Below are 20,699 nucleotides of genomic sequence, written 5' to 3'. Positions count from 1 at the left end.
CACTATAACGCCCACAAAACCGCCCAAACCTGAGGCGCCCACAATTTGCATGCTAGAAAACAATTTGAACTTAAATGTACTAGTCTCTTCAATACCTATCGATTGACCCAAAAAAAAGTTTGCCACGCCCACTCTAACGATCATAACGCTTAAATCTTTCTACCGCCAACATAACCATATATTGAGACCCGTAAACCCATATAGGTGGCGCATTTCAATCTCGCTTTACTGCTCGCATATCTCCATCTCCCTTTGGTCCCTTTATCTGAGTGACGGGTATCTGATAGTCGAGGTACTCGACTGTAGCGTTCTTCCTTGTTTATTACACTAAAATCGTCGCCAAAAAATAAAAAAATAAGAGAACGCTTTGGTAGATGGTCTCGATTATAAGATACCCGTTACTCAGCAAAGGGGAGTGCGAGGGAGACGGAGATATGCAGGCAGAAAAGCGACTGTTTCCAGAGTTGCGCACCACGCCACTGCGCCACCTAACGTTGATTTCTTTATTTGCTTTAAACTTGTTAATGGATGGTTCGTTTTTAAAAATTTTGGGCAATAAGATGGATTGATTATCAAAACAAATCCCATCCCAAAAATTGAAGCCCTTAGGCGTTTTAGCATAATGGGTGTTAGAGTGGGCGTGGCACCCCGCTGAAAAAAGAATCTGTTTAAGAATCTAAAGCCTAATCCCAACATTCTAGCCTTTATTGCGAGATCTCTGCGTTCATACGGACGGTCAGATAGACGGACGGACAGACGTTCATGGCTAGTTCGAGTCGGCTAGTAATCCTGATCAAGAATTTATATACTGTTTAGGGTCGGAAAGTCTTCCCATTACCTGTTACATACTTTTCGACAATTCTTATGTATCATTTTACTCTAAGAGTAACGGGTATAATAACCACCTGACTGCCTTGACTATGTCTTTATAGTTTACTCCATTTTAACTACAGCTGTAATAAATGAGCAAAATTGTAAAGAGTATTAAATTTGTTTGACCGGTCTTGAAGATGTTCGCTATTAGGCAAATAAAAATTGTAATTTCTTAAATTATGACGGACTCAAGGTTTAATGGAAAATTATGCTTAGATAGCCTTATTTATCGAAATAAATTGTATTCAGGCCTGGCAACAGAGCTCAGCAGAGCTATTTATTTCTTTCTGGGATCATTCATTGTTCATTAAAGCTGGCAAATGTCAAAATCGAAAGTCTGAGAAAAAATTGATCTATACATCGCCAGCCCCAACAATGGAGTGTAATAATAAGTAAGAAAAAAGCATTAAAAATAAACATGTCTCGCATTCGCCAAACTTTAATTGGGCATTAGGAAAACAACGCTTACATACATTTTTACAAAAGAAACACAGTACCCCAGCAAAATTGCCTAGAATTCTGTCTGACTAAGCTGATTTATATACAGAACTGGATTGACTAGTCGGCTTAAATATAGTTGTCAGTCGTTCCTATATTTTAGACAAAAATACCAGAATGTACAAATCTTGCGTGAATTTTGTTTACATTAAGTGATATACTTATTGAGAAATTATAATGCACCTATTAGAACTATTATTAAATCGTCCACATATAAACACACTGACCCAAGAACGTATGTAGGTATACACCATTATTTATACTATAAAGTGTATTAGTACAACCAAGTCCAGGAACATTACTAATTGCACGAAATTCAACCCTATAGAAAATTTAATAAGACCTTAAATGACTTTTTATTTTACTTCTATTTGGTATTGATCTGTTTTAAATTGTGGCAGAAAAACTTCACTCACACGGAAAACTAGATAGAATGTATATTACAAATTATCCAGTTCTAATTTATACATTTGCCAATTGTTTCGTAATGTTAATGGCAACTGCTTATAAAAATCTTGTTTAAGGCAATTCATGGATTTAAATGTGTATCTGTTGGGTAGGTTCGATTTTCTACTAGAAACCGAAAACCTTTTTAGTAACTTTTTTGATTTGCTTTACGTGTACTATTCGGTAAATAATTATACATACTTTTGTATCAGGATTTGGCTGAAAATATTATGTTTTAGAGAGTAAGTTTGCTAAAAACGCCTATTTAAAAAAATGTCCATTTGCTTGTATATCTTTAAATCGAGCTATTGTAATCCGACTGACATCATTTTTTTTGTATTTATTTCTCTGAAACCTTTACTTTCAAACAACAATTTTTTAAAGAAACTAGATGTTTAAACGGGCTCATTTTATTAAACTTTTGCGTTTTTTAATAAATTAAAAAAAAATTATAATAACAAAAAAATTTGTTTTCGGCCAAATCCTGATACTCGTGTTTATTTTTTTAACCTAAAAGTATATGTACAAAAAGTTTTAGGCAAATCAAAAATGTAAAAAGTTATTAGTTGTATTAGTTGTGAAATCCCATCAGTTTATAAAAGAAGGGCCAATATAACTCTGTTCCGGTTTTCATTTTCTCAATTTTTTTGTTTTACAAAAAACTCTTCTTCAACTTACGCAAAACGAACAAATTTACGAAAAAGGAGAAGGCAGTTTTTTTGTCATAAAAGAAAATTATAGATCACTTCTTAGCTTAAAATATATCAGTAAAAGTATTCAGTGTTCAGATTGCGGAGTAATGTAAATCGATTTGGGTGCCTAAAAATCGTAAGGATGGAACGTAATCTTTAAAGCAATGTTGGCAAACAATCTTATGGTCTATGTAACTATCGGCACTATAGCATACAAGGTGTGTCCCAAAAGTTCGCGAACATTTGGTCCAGGGCATTTTCTGGTGGTGCCACGGGTGAGAACCCGTGTTGCAAAGGTGCATCTTTAATTGACATATCCTTTAATATTCATCACATTTGGAACAGTGGAAGTGGGGCTGTAGCGTCCAATGTGGCAGTATGTTCATCGGTACAAAAATTAGTGTTGATAATGTTAATGCGACTTCTCATCGATCGACACTTGTGAAATATTGTGAATACCAAAACATAGTTTTAACCATCAACACCTCGCCGTATTCGGTTGATACGGTACCCTGCGACTTCTTTCCGTTCGACTAGCTGAAATTAGCCATGAAAGGACGGCGCTATGCTGACGTCACCCGACATCCTAGAGGCCATTCCGGCTGACAAATTCAAACACTCTTGAAATGTTGTTGGACCGAGCTAGTAAGTGTATTGAAGCGGAAGGAGATTACTTTAATTAATACAAAAAAAATACGCAAAAATGTGTTGTAGTTTTCATTTTATTAAACAAGTCCATGTACTTTTGAGACACACCTTGCAGAACTATGATTTTTTACCATATATTTATTGGTAATCAAAGTAAATTTAGAAATTATTTAAATTTTAAAAAGAAAAACAGCACTTTAATGTACATAAATTTAGTTTTTGTATGAACTGAAACAATTATTTAATATTGCAAAATGTCAGTTTGGAACGACTTATATACATTTTTTAAATAGTTTTTTTATGCTTTGTTATATGAAAAAAAACTTTAAAAGTTTAAATTATCCCTTGAGCGCTCTGCCACGCATTGTTTCTAAACGCTATAACTTTCGAACGACATAACATTTTTAAAAATCGTTTTAGCAACATATTTAAAAAAAGGTATATTTGGGATTCAAACCCGAGACATGACATGGGTCAACCCTTTTATGTAATTTAAATGAACACTTGTCCGCACCACCAGTCAAGTTCCAGGACCTCTTTTTAATAGTGGGGTCCAACATAGGCCTAGTTCAAGTTTCTGGTACGAATATGATACAGAGAGTTATATGGTTATAAAAGGTATCCTAAAAACAATTATGAGAAATTAATTGATATATGTTAAAAAATTGGTGCCAAATTTTACTTTGGACTGGTTGACCTTTTTTTTAATTTTAGCCTCATAATATTTTGATTTAATTTCTGGCATACACCTTTTGTTCGCAATGGCTTCAAAAAGAAAATGGAGGCGTATTATTGAGCAAAATCAATAAGGGTAATATCACGTCAAGCCAAATTTTGTGGTGTAATCTCCAAAAAATTGCAACAGTTTCATTTCAAAAGTTTTAATTACCCTTATTAAAAAATATAATAACTTTTATGTACATAACAGTCAATTAGTGTAAAACCATTTAGGGGTTTCATACACGCTAAAAATGCCATTTTCATTGAATTTCTTTTAGTATAGTGTATAATATAAGAATACCAACACCAAAATGCACACTGATCTGAGCGCTAAGACGGAAGATGTAGCATTTTATTGCTAACTCTACCTCTGGGTACCGAAGCAGGAAACTTTATGCGCGATTGACTGGGAACGGATTATTTCGAAAAATGGGTTTTCGGTAAACACGATTCCGGGAAAAGTGGTTTTTAATTTTTAAAATTTTAAAAAAGGATATTTTTACGTCCAAAAATCTCTGTTTTTGTTAAAAAAATTGTTATTTCCGCTGCAATCAACTTTTTTAAAATTCTTTTGTTCAGCTCAAGATAATGAAATAATGTAATTAACTTATTTTGTCTTTTTGATTTCCGACAACCCGTTCTACCAGAATCGTGTCCACCGCAAGGCACTAGAAATTTATAGAGGTCTGCCAGTTTGCATATATGTAACTAAAAAAAGTTCCAGAAAACTAGCTTTTTCGCGGTACATTTGTATATAACCCCTTAATTAAAAAAATTGTGTACGCCAGAATGCACGCGGTTATGTTGTGATGTTGGGTATTTTAGTTCAGCAACTCAGCGTCAGGGCGAACAGCAGGGCATCGCGTTAAAAAAAATTAAGCAATTGTCGTATCATTCCGTAACTTCAATTAACAAATATTTTTTACAACAACTTCTGTGAAATCCTTTTCTTTTACAGTTGACTAAGGATTTTCAAAGAGCAACGGCAGAAGCAAAATATTTTGTATTGATTTCAATTAGGGTATTCACCAGTACTACCAGTCAAGAATTTCTTTTTTCCACTTCCTAACACTTTTCTTTACACATAAGTCAAAAATTTAAGAAGCAAAAAAGTTTGGAATAAGCAAGCAGATTCTAAAGATTCAGATCGGACAGAAAGTAATAAGATATGGCCAATAAAAGTCACTGCCCGTATATAGCCAAAACATGGCCTATGACGTGACAGCCACAGATATAAATGTAAAAACGTGAAGCAGATAAAAATGTCAGGATCATTGTTTACTCACCTCTAATTGAAGATATAATCATTTTAAATGTAGTTAAAACGGTAACAACATGTAAAATATTTAGATATCTGAAGTAGTTCTCAAGTTATAGGAGTAAATGGCGCGCAATACAGAAAAGCTAACTTTAAATGTATTTTATTAGACATCTACAGATCCTACAAACTTGAATTTATACGATCACAAAGCCTAATGGCTGGAATAAAGCTAATTAAATATATGGACACATTTGTGCCCTCTTTATTTGTATTACTTTTTATACGATTTTTGTTTTTAAAAGGCAGCAAATTTTTAGAAAGTTTTATAAAAGTTTATTACGTTAGGGCCTCAAAAACTCAACCAAATTTACAAATTTATTTTAAATTAAAATAATTAAATTAATCTTAGCAATTTTTGTTTTGTTTTTGTGAACGTTGAAAATTTCTGGTAAAGTGTACAAAAAGAATGCAAAGCAAGAAAAAACGCCTTGACTGTCAGATACCCGGTACTCACTCTATATGAAGGGAGTGCGAGGAATGGAAATATGCATGCAGCAAGTCGGTTGTTTCCACTAAAACGCCACCTAGTGAAAACATCAGATTTGCAGCTTCTGTTGTCCAATCTCGGAAACATCCGATTTGCTGCAAATACTCAACCCTCTCGGACTCGATTGAATTAGCTAATTATTGGTGAAAACTTTTAAATGAATAATTTTTTAAACGTAGATGGGTGTTGTTAATCAAAGCAAAATCCCATTTAAATTTTAACAAAAATTAAACAAATTTGGGCGCTGGACAGGTTTTAGAGTTATGGGCGCCTGTGAGCGTTGGAGTGGGCGTGGCACTTTGCTGAAATAAACTTGCGGTGTGTAGGATCCTCTGGAATCTGTATATTCCCTTAGCTGACGGGTATTTGATAGTCGATCGACTATAGCGTTCTTGTTAAATTTGAAAATTCATTAAAAAATAAACATGTTTCGGACCCTTGGCTTAAGCGGCTCTTCTTGTTATGCCCGTTACCCGTAAAGTAAAAGAGTATATTGTATTCAAGGAAAAGTATGAAACAGGTAGAAGGAAGCATCTCCCACCCCATAATGAGACTAATCATAATGAGAATGATCATCGATTTAGCCATGTCCGTCTGTCCGTGTGCACGCTGTGATCTCGGAAACTATTAAAGCTAGAGGGTTGTGATTTTAGATTTAAATTTGCTGGTTGTACATCTCCATCTCCCTTTTGCTCTTCTTAGCTGAGTTGCGGGTATCTGATAGTCGAGGCTTTCGACTATAGCGTTCTTCCTTGATTTCTTTTTAAAATGGAAGCCATCGTATTTATTTAAAGGTAAAGAGAAAAATACAAAACTTTGATCATTTACGTTAATGTCTGCTACAGAAATCAATTGAGTTTTGATATCACTTTCAAATTTTAGTTAATGTGTATAAAAGTATGCAACAATATATTTAAAACTTGAAAGAACAAGGAATTCGTGCAGATAGTCGAATTTCATATGTTTAATACATACTTTCAGACATCTTAAATGTTCTTTAAAATTGATTTCAAAACCCTAGTGACTTGTGTAGCTCCCTTGTTGATTGCCAAAATGTTAAAAATTAGTTTCGGAGTTATGTACTGGTTAGATTATTGTCGGTCTATTCGACTATAACTTTCCTAATATTAAATTAGGAGACCAAAGCACAAGCACATGAACACTGATATAGATTATCCTCAAACAGTTAATTCAAACTTTGATGTCTTTAATTGCATCTTTCCCTTTTTTATACTGACGGTTAATTACATTAATATTTGACATTTTATTGACTTTTCGCCTTGACCAATAATTAAGTCCCAACTTGGGTGTCATTTCATCTGTAAGCAACAATGGCAGCAGCGTTGGCATCTCCAGTAGTGCAGCAGTCAACAGCATTGGTGTTGGCATGCTAGCACCCATTGTAAGTGGCATAGGGGGTACGGTAATGTTGCCCAACTCGTCATCTTCGTCCTCCTCATCATCATCCACCTCGTCTTCTCATACACATGTACAATTGATGGCTACCAGTAATGGAAACGCAGTAGCATCTTTAAATGGCATAACAGTCGCAGCAGGAGGAGGTGGTGGTACAGCAAGCGCATGTTCACAACAGCTATCGCCTCAGGCACCACCGACATATGTCAATTTATAGATAAATGAATGCGGCGGCGAAACGAAAACATCTGGAATCGATAACCTACCAATGATGATGAGTTTTTACATCTTAAAATTGCGTCAACATCCAAACCAGTAAATAAACAAATCAAACAATTAAAGTAACTGCATATCAGGGTTTACAAATAAACTTATATTTGTGTATATATTAACTCAAAGAACTATATACATGTATTTATTGCATGAATTTTTTTTTTGTTATTAGCTAAAATGTATTAAAGGTTATTTGACTAAAAGTAGTCTTATATTAAATATTTTAAAATACAGTTATTAGTTTTTTCCCAATATTTGGATGCTACATAGTGCAATACTTACATTTGCTTATGTGTCAGAATATTGAAAATACTAATACAAAGCTAGCTAAGACTAATTTCGTTTTATAGGATTTCTTATTTCACGTTTTGATAGGATAGCGTTGTAAAGGGTTAAATAAAATTTGAATCTTTAACATTATCCCCTAAAAACTAAAAAAAATATCGAAACTTACTTTACTTAAAATAAATTATTACATAAGTACTTGTACGTTAAAAGGGTATATTGTATTTGCTTAAAATTATGTATCAGGCTGTATGAAGTGATAGCGTTTCAAAAAAGTATATATACTCCTAATTAAAATAATAAGTCGAGTCGAGATCTTTAGAATTAAACATTCAGATTCTTGTAAAAGTATCCAAGTTTCCAAATTTTCATGAATTCTTTCAGCCCTTATATCTTGGAGATAAATTATTTATTAATATTCTAAAACACATGATTACATTTGATCAGAGCTATTTATAGTAGGAACTAGAATCAGTGGAAATTGGTTTTAAAATCTAAGCTTAAGTCGCCACTTCTATAAGTGGTTGAATCGATCACAATGATGTAGACCCTGGGGTTTTTAAGTTGCAATATTTAGCCTATTATACCTAATTCTATAATTATTGGTATTTAAATTTCAGTACAATTTTGTAGGTAACAGTATTTTAAACATTGTTTTATTCTTCGATCAGAAAATCAGTTCATTTGAATAGACCTACAAAATAGATAGTCACTTAGCAATTCATTTGAATAGACCTACAAAATAGATGGTCACTTAGAAACATACTTACTATATCGACTGGGCTGTTAATTGACCATTTTTACTTTCAAGCGATATTCAGGTTGATAACTTTATGAATGATTTATTATTTATTTATATAATCAATGTATGGTGTTATAATTCAATTTTTTTTAAATATAGAAGTAAAGCAATATAATTTATTTTAGAGCTTTTGATAACACTTGTTTTGTTAAACCCTGATATACGTTTTGAATAAGGTCGACATTGTTGTTTGTTCTATTTGATGTGCGTAATACAAAGAATTGTGTATATTCAGTTTTACGATTTCTTAATATTGAGTTGACTTGTTTTATTTGTTAGTAATGCGTTATTGTGCCTTACTTAATGCTATGACTCCCATATTTTAATGTTATAACAATTGTTAATTAAACTGCCTTTTAAATTAAGTTTTTTGCTTAAATGCACAGGTAATAATAAAATCAATTTAAGCACGATACACTATTGAATTTGCAATGTTTTGGTTAGTGTATTATCCAATCAAAACAATAACCACAATTTCTTGCCCTAATTTAATTTTAAAGTTATAAAATTTGAATATTTATTATCGTTCGTGTTTTTTTGCTGCCAGAGTTAACCATTTAATCCACTGTGACCTTTATTTAAAAAAAAAATAAAAGTCAGGTCGTTTATTGTGCAGAATCCGAATCAGCTTCACTAGTGTAAGTTCTGAATAAACTAGCATTTAATATGTGGGTAGTATTACGATATAGGACAGAAATTTTCAAGATAGTGAAGAAAAAGTTATTGAATATACATTGATATCCAAGTCTCTCTCCAAGTCCCTATATCCGTCCGTACACATACAAGTCTCTTTCCTATTTACGAATTAACTTTCCCAAAAGTACACATAAAACATACGCCAATTAACAGATAAATCAGAATCTAAGTCGTTTAGATCTTATATTATTCTACACCAGAAAACTACTTTTTACGATTTTAGAACAGCAGCTTCCTATTCGGGTATAAGGAACAATCTTATTATATTTTAAATTGCAAAGAAAGCAAAGTGCGGCAAGTCGAAGTTTGTATACCCTTGAAGATAATGCAATAAGAAAATGATGCTACGGATTATATGGGCAGTTCCAGGTAGTTGCTTTATAGTGGGTATTAACCTTGATTTTGTCCAATTTTTAGTTTTACGATATCTTGAAAAAAAAGTATTCGCTCGGGAAAAAATATAAGTGGGTTTTGCGGAAGTCCATTCAATTCTTGATATCAGGGAATTCTAATGGAATATTTAAATTCGATTTTTTAGAATGTTTTCCAAAATTGTCACTGTGATAAGATTTCGATTGACTCAGAAATTGTCAACAGCTTTGTTTAATTTTGATTTAAATCTTTTCGCTCGGAAATTTTTTTTTTACCGTTTTGGTAAGTGGTTTTCTTTGGCCTTAGACACAAATTGAAATGAAATAGTTCAACATGTAAATACAGCATTGAGTATAAGAATTTGTTACATATTAATGTTTATATTCGATAAAATAGCAACAGAAGAGGGTCTCAAAAATAAATAAGTACCAAACAAAAAACCAAAAAATTCAAATGGGTGCTTTGGGATGTAGTTGTCCGATCCAGTCCGTCTTTGCTTATATACAATCTGCAATATAAAGAAGACTTTTTTGGGAAAGTATCATCCCGATAGCTTTAATATCCAGTATCCGTTGTTTATCCGATACTATCGACATATTTGACGATGACTGAGCTTTTTCTAGAAGTGGTGTTCTATGTATCTCAACCTAAAATCATTGTCATTCAATTGTTCTTCTTAATTTTGATACATATCTTTTAATATCTAGTTTGTTTAGGTAAGGTTTTAGTATTTTTTAAGACAAAAAAAGTTTTTCAAAGAATACATTTTTAAGTGTTTAAAGTTAAAAAAATAAAAAAAAAACCGACCTGGGGAATGTTTTTTATTTAAAAAAAGGGTTTAAAATTGTCGATTAAGCCGTGCAGGAATGCCAGTGAAGAAGGACTTTATTTTAAGAAAAGTGCCATTGATCTACGACAATCCAATGTTAATAACAAAAAAAACTAAACTTGCAAAGCCTTTATATTAAATAGTAAAATTAACACGATCCACAATTGGATTCTCTTTTCTAAATATTTCAATAAATGTTATGAGACTAAATCTATTGTTGGAAGATTAGTTACTTCTTCACTTTGATGACTTTTTGACCGTAAATAAACCTTTTTTCATTTTAATACGATTGACAAACCTTACCGTTACACCCCTGGAAAACCATGCTTGACTACGTTCAAGCAAATATATTAAAAAACGTATTTTTTGTGTCAGGCTGGGTCCATTCGAAAAAGTACCTTCCCTACTCGTTTCCTAGGTCAGATTTTCAAGTAATGAAATAAATATACAAAAATAAATAAATAAATATACAAAAAAATATCAAAGATCCAAACCAGACTTCTTTTATCAACCTCTAATGCCTATGTAAGGCCAATGTATAAAAAACCAATTTAGCCCCATAACTCTATAACTATATAAAGCAACTGTTGTGTAAACAGGATTCAAGTTGTAAATAATTAATAATAAAAACAAATTCTTTAAAAAATATATTTTAACTAAATTTAAATTTCGCTCGCCAATAAAAGCTTTTGAGCTTAGTGACAGAATTGGGATTCATTAGATAGAAACCTAATAAAGTTATTTATTTCCGTTATTTTACAATTTTAATGCAACTCATTGATATCACTGCGTAAATATAATATATATATATGTATATTTAATATTTTATTCCAGTTTTTGCCGCCCGGTGAAATAAACAGTTGTTATTCTATAAACTCTCTGTCGGACAATAACGGCACAACTTGGATGTTATTTGCGTACCTTTGTTTTAATTAATAGTTGTTTTTTTTATTTGTTCAAAGCGCATTTTCAGCATCGACAGTCCTTAAATAAATTACATTTTGGCTGTGATACGGTTGACTCCTCAATACGCATTTTTTAAAGGGTTTAATACACCAAGCAACAATGCGATTATTTTGCATTTTCTTTTAATATTTTAAGAACACTAACACAAAAACCTATAGTGATTGTTGGTTGATTGTGATTGTTGTTGATAGTTGGAACCAAAGATGTCACGTTTTATACATTTTAAAATTTACAAAATGTTTTTGTTTAATTAAAAAAGTTGAAATTATGTTCTTTATTGGCACATTTTTTGTAATTTTTAATGTGCATTCCATTGCCCCACCAACCATCATTATTACAAATAAATAGATATGGTTACTCATAGGAACTCTTAGGTTTTTTATTTTTATGCTCAATATAACAGAATCGCTCTGGGCGAATAACTCGTACAGACATTTAGTTTTCACACTTCTACACATTTAAATCAAATAACAATCTTTCGCCTAAATGTGTCATGAAATCTTAGACTCTCAGCAAACAATTGACAATTAGTATGACACACAGTTCTCTTAGAAAAAAGTAAGGTAGGAACATTAAGCAAATAAACACCTAACCTTGCACCATGATCAAAATTTGATAAAATTTTCACTACTAAAGAATTGGATCACAAATTTCGTATGTTCTTGGCTTATCTGGATCAAATGTACTTTTATAATGTTTGTTCACTAGATCAATTCTAATACCATAAATCCAAAAAATCTGCGATCGTATTGATATATATAATATTGCTAACTTCAGAAAGCTGGTTGTCTATAAGGGTTTGTTTATCCAAGAAAATCTATTAATAATAAAGTTTCAATGGATTTTTTTGTTTTAGTGAGTTTAACGTGTTCGAATATGTCTAAAAATAGTATTTTTACAATGTGAATTATTATGATTGGTGGTTTTGTATTAAACTGAGACCTTTTACCTTTGACAAATATACATATATGCTGGGTGGCCCTGCACTATGATCAAAACTAGATAAAATTCCCACTACTAAGCAAATAAGCATTTTGATTGAAAGTGTGTATAAACTTCGGGTGCCGAAGTTAGCTGTTTTCTTGTTTTTATTATTTTTGTGTTCTGCCGTTTGTATGAATAATTTCTTGAACAAAAATGATTTTAATAGTTGTCCTTTTTAATGCTTTTGAAGTAATAGTATTGTATATTAACATATTAATAGAGAATATATGTACAAATTATGGAATTATTTTTTTTTTACGCAATACATTGCATTGTTAGTTTTTAATTTTAGTCGTTCCCCGAATAAATGGCTTGATTGGTTCATTCAAATATTGAGCATCAGCAGAATACATTTATAATTAAGATTTAAGGTTTAATATTTATATAATTGAAGCAATATAGGCATGCTGTTAATAATAATAATAAATCATTTTTATTATTGTTGATCTGTTTGTGAATTGTAAGGCCTTGATCCTTGCTGCATGAACGTTTAATTATTGTGTATAAATTATACGGAATGAATAAGTACTTGCACTTTAAGTGGTTCTGAAAAAATATTTATATATTTAACTTATATTTATAATTTCTTATTTTACACAGGCGCAAAAAAAAATGCATTCGTTATATGGAAGCACTGAATGAAAATGGGCCCACCGAAGACGGGAGCGGTATTGATGAACACGGAAGCCAGCTAAGTGATGACGACGATGACGAATACGATGATGATAAACTGGCCGGAAGTTGTGGAAGCGGCGACGAAAGTAATAAAATAGTAGATGACGACACCGAGTCTTTAAATCAATCCATGCCCAGCCCAGGCTGTCTAAGTGGATTGTCCAGTTTACAGAGCCCATCGACAACAATGAGCTTGGCAAGCCCACTTAATATGAATATCAATCCAGCAACTAATGTTGTATTTCCTGCCACCTCAAATGCCCTTTTGATCGTCAGTGCAGATCAGCAGACTTCACAACAACGGTCCACATCTGTGTCTACATCAGGATCGAGTAGTGGGTCAACTAGTAGCATTAGCACTACCCCAAATACTTCCAGTACAGTTTCGCCAGTTACAGGTACGACGGGTCCATCTCCAAGTTCATCGCATGAAAGAGCCATGATGCTTGGAAATCGATTTAGTCACTTGGGAATGGGGTTAAGTCCTCCAGTAGTTAGCACAAGTAGCTGTAGCCCTGACACATTTTTTCAGCCACATCCCACAGTTTGTAATAATGCTATATTATCGTTGCCATCGATTGGTAATAGTAGTATAAACCATTCTTCAATGCCAAACATTTCCCGAAACCCTATTGGTGCTAACCCACGGGATATTAATAATCCCCTGAGCATTAATCAGTTAACTAAAAGACGTGAATATCAAAATGTTGAATTGATGAAAGGTAGTAACTCTCAGACTATTGTAGCTCATGCAGCCACCTCCATTATTCATCATGTGGCGGCACATGGCTATCGCGCGAACCATTCTCTTTTAAACAGCACTTTTAGCCAACATTTCCATCAACAGTTAACTAACCATATGGAAACAGCTAAAAGGAGTGAGCCGACAATGTTGTCCGTAAGTACTCATGCTGTAAATAGCAGTGAATGCCATAAAGCATCTGATCCACAAGCAAATGCATCTGTAAAGACTACAAGCGCAGGCGCTTCCGAAACTGGCGTCATTAGCGTTTCATAACAGATCCAAATGTATTTTTACATTTAATTATTCATAAGTGAGCGAAAAATAATTCAAATAAATAACCGTGCAATAATTATCTCGACATCCCATCGCCATCTTATGAAACCAGAGGCCATTAATAACTAGTGCCAAGATATACAACGCAATATTTCTTTTTTATAATTAAACTATATACTAAGTTCACCGAATCTTAAGACTTATGCACAAAACCCGATAGCATCAACTTAATTAGTGGCCAACCGTAAATATTTCTTAAAATAAACCTGAGACAGATCCCAAGCTAAGAAATGCCAAATAAATTAACAGACAACATACACTAACCATCAATCCATTTTGCAAGCACATGTCCTATCTTCAATGCTTAATTCATTAACCTAATCTCTAAAACTTTATGGCCCTATACGGTATATCACTTCCGATAATTCGATTTCAGTTTTATGTTGGTTTGCTTAAATGAATTCTTCTAAACAATATTAATGAAATAGTTCGGTCTTTCTAGTTACAGTGTAAAACAAAAATTAATTATTATTTGTTTTAGAATAAAATTAAAACTTTTTAAAGATGTCGGTGTCCTTAATATATATGGCAACGAGAGAACTTGTTGAAGGCAGCCATATATATATTTACTTCTTATCATACGATCTTTGATCATCTTGATCAGGATCACTACCCAAGTCGATTTAGCGATGACTGTCTGTCCATTCGTCAGTCCATATGAACGTCGATATTTTAGGAAGTGTAAAAGCTATAGAGATCCTCAACTCTCTCTTTGGAATGCGATTTTAGTGATGTATGCGTATTGTAACGCCTACAAATTGTAAAATTCATACTTTCTTTTTATTTTGTCATTGCCTATACCCTACCTAAATTTTGTTAAACCTGACAGTTATTAAAAATCTTTTATATAAATTAAGGTTAGAAGGCCTTTTATGGTCACTGAAGTCACTATTAGTTGAAGTAAATGGCGCTAGCCCCATTAGTGTTTGTGGCTCCATCTGAAGGTTTGTTTTAAAGATGGTGAACAATGTACCGGGCGTTTGATAGTCGAGACACTCGATTATAGCGTTTCTTTTTGTTAAGAATTTTTTTCGAGCAATGATCGCTGGAAGCTTTACAAATTTGTCACGCTCGCAGTAACGAAAAATCCAAGTTTCAGATTAAAATTGCTTTAATGAGAACGTCAATGTACATAGTTGTCATATTTCTGTAAGCATTTAGAAAGCCTTTTAATTATTGGACGTAACTTTTCGACCATAAAAATCCAAACTGTAATTTTTGTTTTTGAATAACACTATTCTTGATCATTTTAATTATTTTCAGCAACAAAATAATTTAAAATCATATTGAAAGTGCATTATGAATAGCTTGATTGATACCATTCGTTAGAGATTCCTGACAGTCTTTATTATATTTCGATTCTTAAAAAAACTTCCATTCTAAGTATTTCACATACGCTGGCGGAATTACAAATTTTTATTTGAAGTTCTGCCGAACTCACTTGGTACTTCAAAATACAATAGAACAAATTTTATTTGGGGCTATTCGTATATTTATCAACATGTTTGAGTTGCAAGCGGTTTATTTCTGTTAACAGTACCACAATCCTAATAACTTTACAGCTAAGGATTTAAACAGAATATCATCTGCAAGAAAGAACATTTAATTGATGTTTTGTAGAATTGATTTACGCATAAATTTTAAATAAGATGTGAAATAATATACATATATATATATGCAATATAAAAAAAAAATGTAAATAGGTAACATTTTCAAATAGAAAGTACTGATAATGCTTACGAATTTATTGACCATAAGACCTGATAGCTACTATTCCATGAAAAGCTAAATTTCTGATAATAATGCAATTTTTACAAATTATTTTCTGGTATAAATTATTAGGTCACATTTAAATACTTACTTTGGTTTATCGCCCATATAATTATAAGTACTTTTATACTAGTCTGCATTCAGTTATTAAACTTTTAATAAATTTATTAATTGTGTAAAGGCACGTTTTACGTCAATATTGGGCTTGTCGTACACGTTTGCTAAACATTGAATTATAATAAATAAAATGTTTGTTAATGTGTTTGTAATTCAAATTTGTTTAGGTTTAATTATCTTAAAATTTTAATATAACTTGAAGTTAGCTTATAGATGTACATCTGTACTTAATAAACATATCTTGATTCGTAGGTTTGCGACAATCCTAAAAATTGATTTTGTAAAACTTAAAGAATTATAACTAGAGCCTTATGTAAATCTATAGCATACAAATCGTACTTCACAAAAAAAAACATAACAAAAACATTCATTTGTAATAAAACATAAATTATATATTAAATCATTCACGGGCGTTGCATTTTGTATACCTAATATAATACTATTTAAAAAAATTTTTTCTGAGACCATTTTATCACCATAAAAAAAAAGATAATGATAGGAAATTCTATTTTGATTAATTCAACAATATTATGTCACTGTTTTTCTCTCGGAGTAGGCAACAGTATATAATTAATAATAATGTTTTCAACTATTCTGTCGGAAAATCGAAAATCATTATAAAATGAAATCACAATAATATTAATAGGAAAAGTACATAACAATATTTAAGGGGCTACATACACTTTTAAAATTGGATTTTTTACATACAGGGGAGCTTCGGTTTTTATTTTCACATATTTTTAACTTTTACTTTTCAGAACACAAAAAATTTAGCTTTTGCGACAATCCAATTTTTTTTTTTTAAAGCATCGTCAAGAATGTACATCTTATTGTGTTAGTTCTTTCGTTCTAGAAGTATATTTTGGGAAACACTAACAGTTAAAATTTCCTTTGTATTTCTCTGATTATCCTGTCACCAGTTTAGATGTCCAACGGGTGGTGCTTCTTTTGTTGTCTCAGCGAGAGACGTTTCCTTATTTTTGAATAAAACCTATGTAACCCTTTACAAAATATTTGAAATATAAATATTTCATTGTTGCTTTTTTCTTAAAGATCAATGTACCGAATTCAAAACATTTATTTTCTTCAATGATTCTTGTATCATTATGCCAAAGGATTCCCAGTTCATTAAAAGCACAATTTTTGGTAATCGTGACCGATATCTGTATGATACTAAATGCATACCGGTCTTCTAATCAAAAAAAAAAACTTTGTTTATAGAAGACAATTTTTTGAACAAAATTATATATACTTATTATACACTTTGCAAGAATATGCATAAGTTGTTTTTTTTAATATACCTGCGTTTACATTAACTGAAAGCGTCTTTTTTTGCAATTGCCTTGACGGAACTACTGTGCGCCCAAAATCTTGTAAAATATGGAAGAGTAAAGTATAAGAATACATAATCATCATCAACATTCCAGTCCACCTACCTAAAGCCACCTTCACACAGACATTTTGAATCCCAGAACAGTTTGATGAAACTGAAATTTGATCACTTTTAAGAATCTTACCTTATTTTGGATCTTTATATACGGCCCTGTTCTAGTTTTTACTTTGGAAATAATCACAGCGTTTCTAACCTTTTCTAGCTTTTACTTCAAAAAAATAATCACGGTTTCTTATGGCCCTCATATTGAACTTTTTTTATTTTCATATTTGTTGTATTTTTTTGCAAATAAAATAAATAAATTGAAAACTAATTGAAGGTTTGTTGTTTTGCCTAAAATATCACTCAACTTTTTGTGTAAAATGTATGAAACGTTTGCGGCAGGGATATCGGCAGCCCTTTTTCTTTAGTATTTCGCAGCACTTTCTGTACATATTATTTATATAAATCCCGATGCAGATAGAGAGCCATAGCAGGTCAAAATTTAATATGCTCTTTGGTTGAAAAACTCTGGAAATGCTTATGCTTTTGTTAAGAGACTGCCGATGCAGTCAGCTGTTTAACTTCACACCAAAACTTAATTTGGCTTAGAAAATTCCCCAACCAACAGTGGAGATTTTATAATGCTAAGGGGAAATCTTAAAAATGTTATCGAATTCACTACCAAGTGAAAACTGGAACAGGCCGGATAATATCTATACTTTGTACTTTTCTAGCGGGAAACAAAACTCAAGACATAAATTTTATGATTATTTAAAAATTCATGAATTCAAAAAGTAATTTTTAAATAAAACATATAAAGGTTACGACCTAGGACCTCTATCAAAATTGAAATCTATAAGAAGTATTAAAAGGTTTAAAGGAAATTACATTAATAGCAGGCCTAGAAATTCAATAAAAATATTGCTGTGATAAACTAAATGCCGATTTATATAGGGCTCTAGTCACGTTCATACATATATATAAATTTATGGTATATATATATATCATACCATGTATATATACTACATACATATATTTGGGACATTACCTCTAAAACCGGCCATCTAAAACCGAGTTAGGCTGTCATATTTTTGCTAATTTTTCGCCTGAACATCCTTGAAAACTTGTGAACCCATTGGTGAGCAACACAGTATTTTTTTATGTCAAACATTTCAAATTTTAATAAAAACTATTTTAAAAATATTTTAACTTTGCTATGTAAAATGGCAACAAATTCAGTTTTAGAAGGCCTGTTTTTAACATACACAATGACACATATACCAATATATTTATAAAGAGCTTAATCGCAAACACGTATAAGATGATGAAGAATCTGTGTTACAATAGTTTTGTGGTCCTGGATATATTAACGAAGTAATGTATTATTTATGTAATCAGAACAATGTATATAGCCATTGCTAATTTAAAAGACTGTTTAACCATATTACATATGTTTGATCCGATAATTTATCAATAAACAAATAACTAAATTAAGCTTTATTTTACTGAAAAGTTTATGAGCAACTCGTTAATTCAAAATATATAAATGTATAACTAAATACAAACCATTAGATTTTAATTAATTTTTAATCTTTAAAAAATATCAAATGCTTCCATTTTCTGTGTTTTTAATCTTGAGTTTTCCCTGAAACGCTTGCAATATTATTATGTGTATCTTTTAATTTGTACGTCTATAAGCTGTGCAGTAAAAAACCGTACTTTTTTCTTGCTGGAAATTATTTAGTTCATTCTTTTCTTACAAGTATATTTTAATATAAAAACCTTATAAATAAATAAAAGCTGGTATCATAGGGCACCCGTCGATGTACGTTATTGGTATTGTAGTAGTACCCTAACAATAATAAAAGGGGACCCACAACGAATATAATAGCTATTTGTATATACATGTAATATATATGTAATGACTTTTTATTTACTTTGATAATGGATAAATCATTATTTTATTTGCTTTTAGGGAGATATGTTGAATTAAATAACTCTGATATAATGAATTTAAAGTTCACTTTATTCATTATAATTTATTGGTCGACTGATAGGTTTTAGCCTAAGCTGAACTATAGATAGTGGCAAAGGCTAACAATGTGTATTTATATAATATAAATGTTATCCTATACCTAAGCAGATATATGAGTAAATGTTAGCATTAAGTTGATAGAAATTACATACTTACGTTTAAGTAAATAATACTTAAAATAGATTATAACTAATGTATGAAAAATAGTTTAATTCACATATACAATAATAAAAGAAGTAATGTTGAAAATATAAACTCTTTTTTGAAAAACTGAATTTGAGTTATCACAAGAAAACTGCAAGCTTTTGGATTCTTTTGGGTAGAGGTCAAAAGCGGCTTTTGTTTTCGCGCCCGAACCAAGCGCATACAAAAAGGAAACACCATCAAGAAAAACATCAAATCAACGGTATGCCGTTTAGGTGAAAAATATCATGGGTGCTAATACTTGGGGGAATTACCTAATTAGAGTTTTCTAAAAGCATTCATAATTGAAAAGTCTGTACAATTTTTATCGATGTTATCGATACTGCGAATCGGTTGATAACTATCTATAGTGATCTGGCCACTGCATTATCGGCAAAAGTAGTTTTTTGGCATACACTCTGGTTTTTAAGATATAGAGTCTATATTTCAATGAGTACATAAGTTCGATCCCTTTTCTGTTAGGTGCTGTGCATACCGTTTGAGAGTGGCGCTTATGAAAGAAATAGGTATATATTATATAACGTCAGAAAGGTGACAGTCCGAATTGTCATAACCCTTGGGAAACTTTAACCCGACTATCTGGTATATGTAATTGCTTACTTAGACAATTTTTCTGTAAACTGATAATAAACCACCATATCCATTTGTATCTATACTAGACCTAAGTAAATATCCTTGTAACCCCAAATAATGTATATAAACCCGGTTCCATGCTCAATAAAATCAGTATCAAAAGATATCTTGACGCATTCATTTACCGCAGCCTAATTTGTTATGAACTTATTGCGGCGACTTTTGCCACTAGTTCTGTACTTGCGGCACGCAATAAAACATGCACAAAAAGATATTGTTTTGAGTGCATTTAAAAATACTATACCGAAAAGTATTTGGAAACGAATCCTGATCCTTGTATGGAATCACGGCAGCATCTGCGAGTGGAAAGCAATCCAGTTGTATACTGTTGGCGACTGCCCGAGTCAATATTCAAGGAAACAATGGTAAAATGGCAAAACTTAGAGCCTTGCCGAATAATGCCAATACCGAAAGGGCAATCGAAACATTTTACATATGACCACAAACTCTATTATAATATGTGGCAGGATCAACGTCCATCTAAAATCAAAACAGATCGATTT

General features: G+C 31.7%; 1 protein-coding gene across 15 annotated transcripts in view; it reads left to right on the top strand.

Annotated features, from left to right (window-relative positions):
• Positions 1-20,300, top strand: part of LOC119547349 (protein pangolin, isoforms A/H/I/S) — an 89,685-nt gene extending 69,385 nt beyond the window's left edge. For 6 of the 15 annotated variants that reach the window (XM_037855118.1, XM_037855039.1, XM_037854368.1 and 3 more), the window contains one exon: positions 12,910-20,300. In XM_037855118.1, coding sequence (XP_037711046.1) covers positions 12,910-14,002 — 1,093 coding nt within the window. In that variant the 3' untranslated portion in view covers positions 14,003-20,300. Of the gene's footprint in view, positions 1-6,982; positions 7,418-11,193; positions 11,371-12,909 lie in introns of those variants that run through there. The other 9 variants (XM_037854888.1, XM_037854809.1, XM_037854728.1 and 6 more) reach the window with 5 other exon arrangements.
• The last annotated feature ends 399 nt before the right edge of the window (positions 20,301-20,699 follow it).

The sequence above is a fragment of the Drosophila subpulchrella genome, chromosome 4, assembly GCF_014743375.2.
Source record: "Drosophila subpulchrella strain 33 F10 #4 breed RU33 chromosome 4, RU_Dsub_v1.1 Primary Assembly, whole genome shotgun sequence".
In the NCBI taxonomy this organism is placed as follows: domain Eukaryota; kingdom Metazoa; phylum Arthropoda; class Insecta; order Diptera; family Drosophilidae; genus Drosophila; species Drosophila subpulchrella.
The sequence above is the reverse complement of the archived record's forward strand: the minus strand, read 5'-3'. Positions and strand labels throughout refer to the sequence as shown.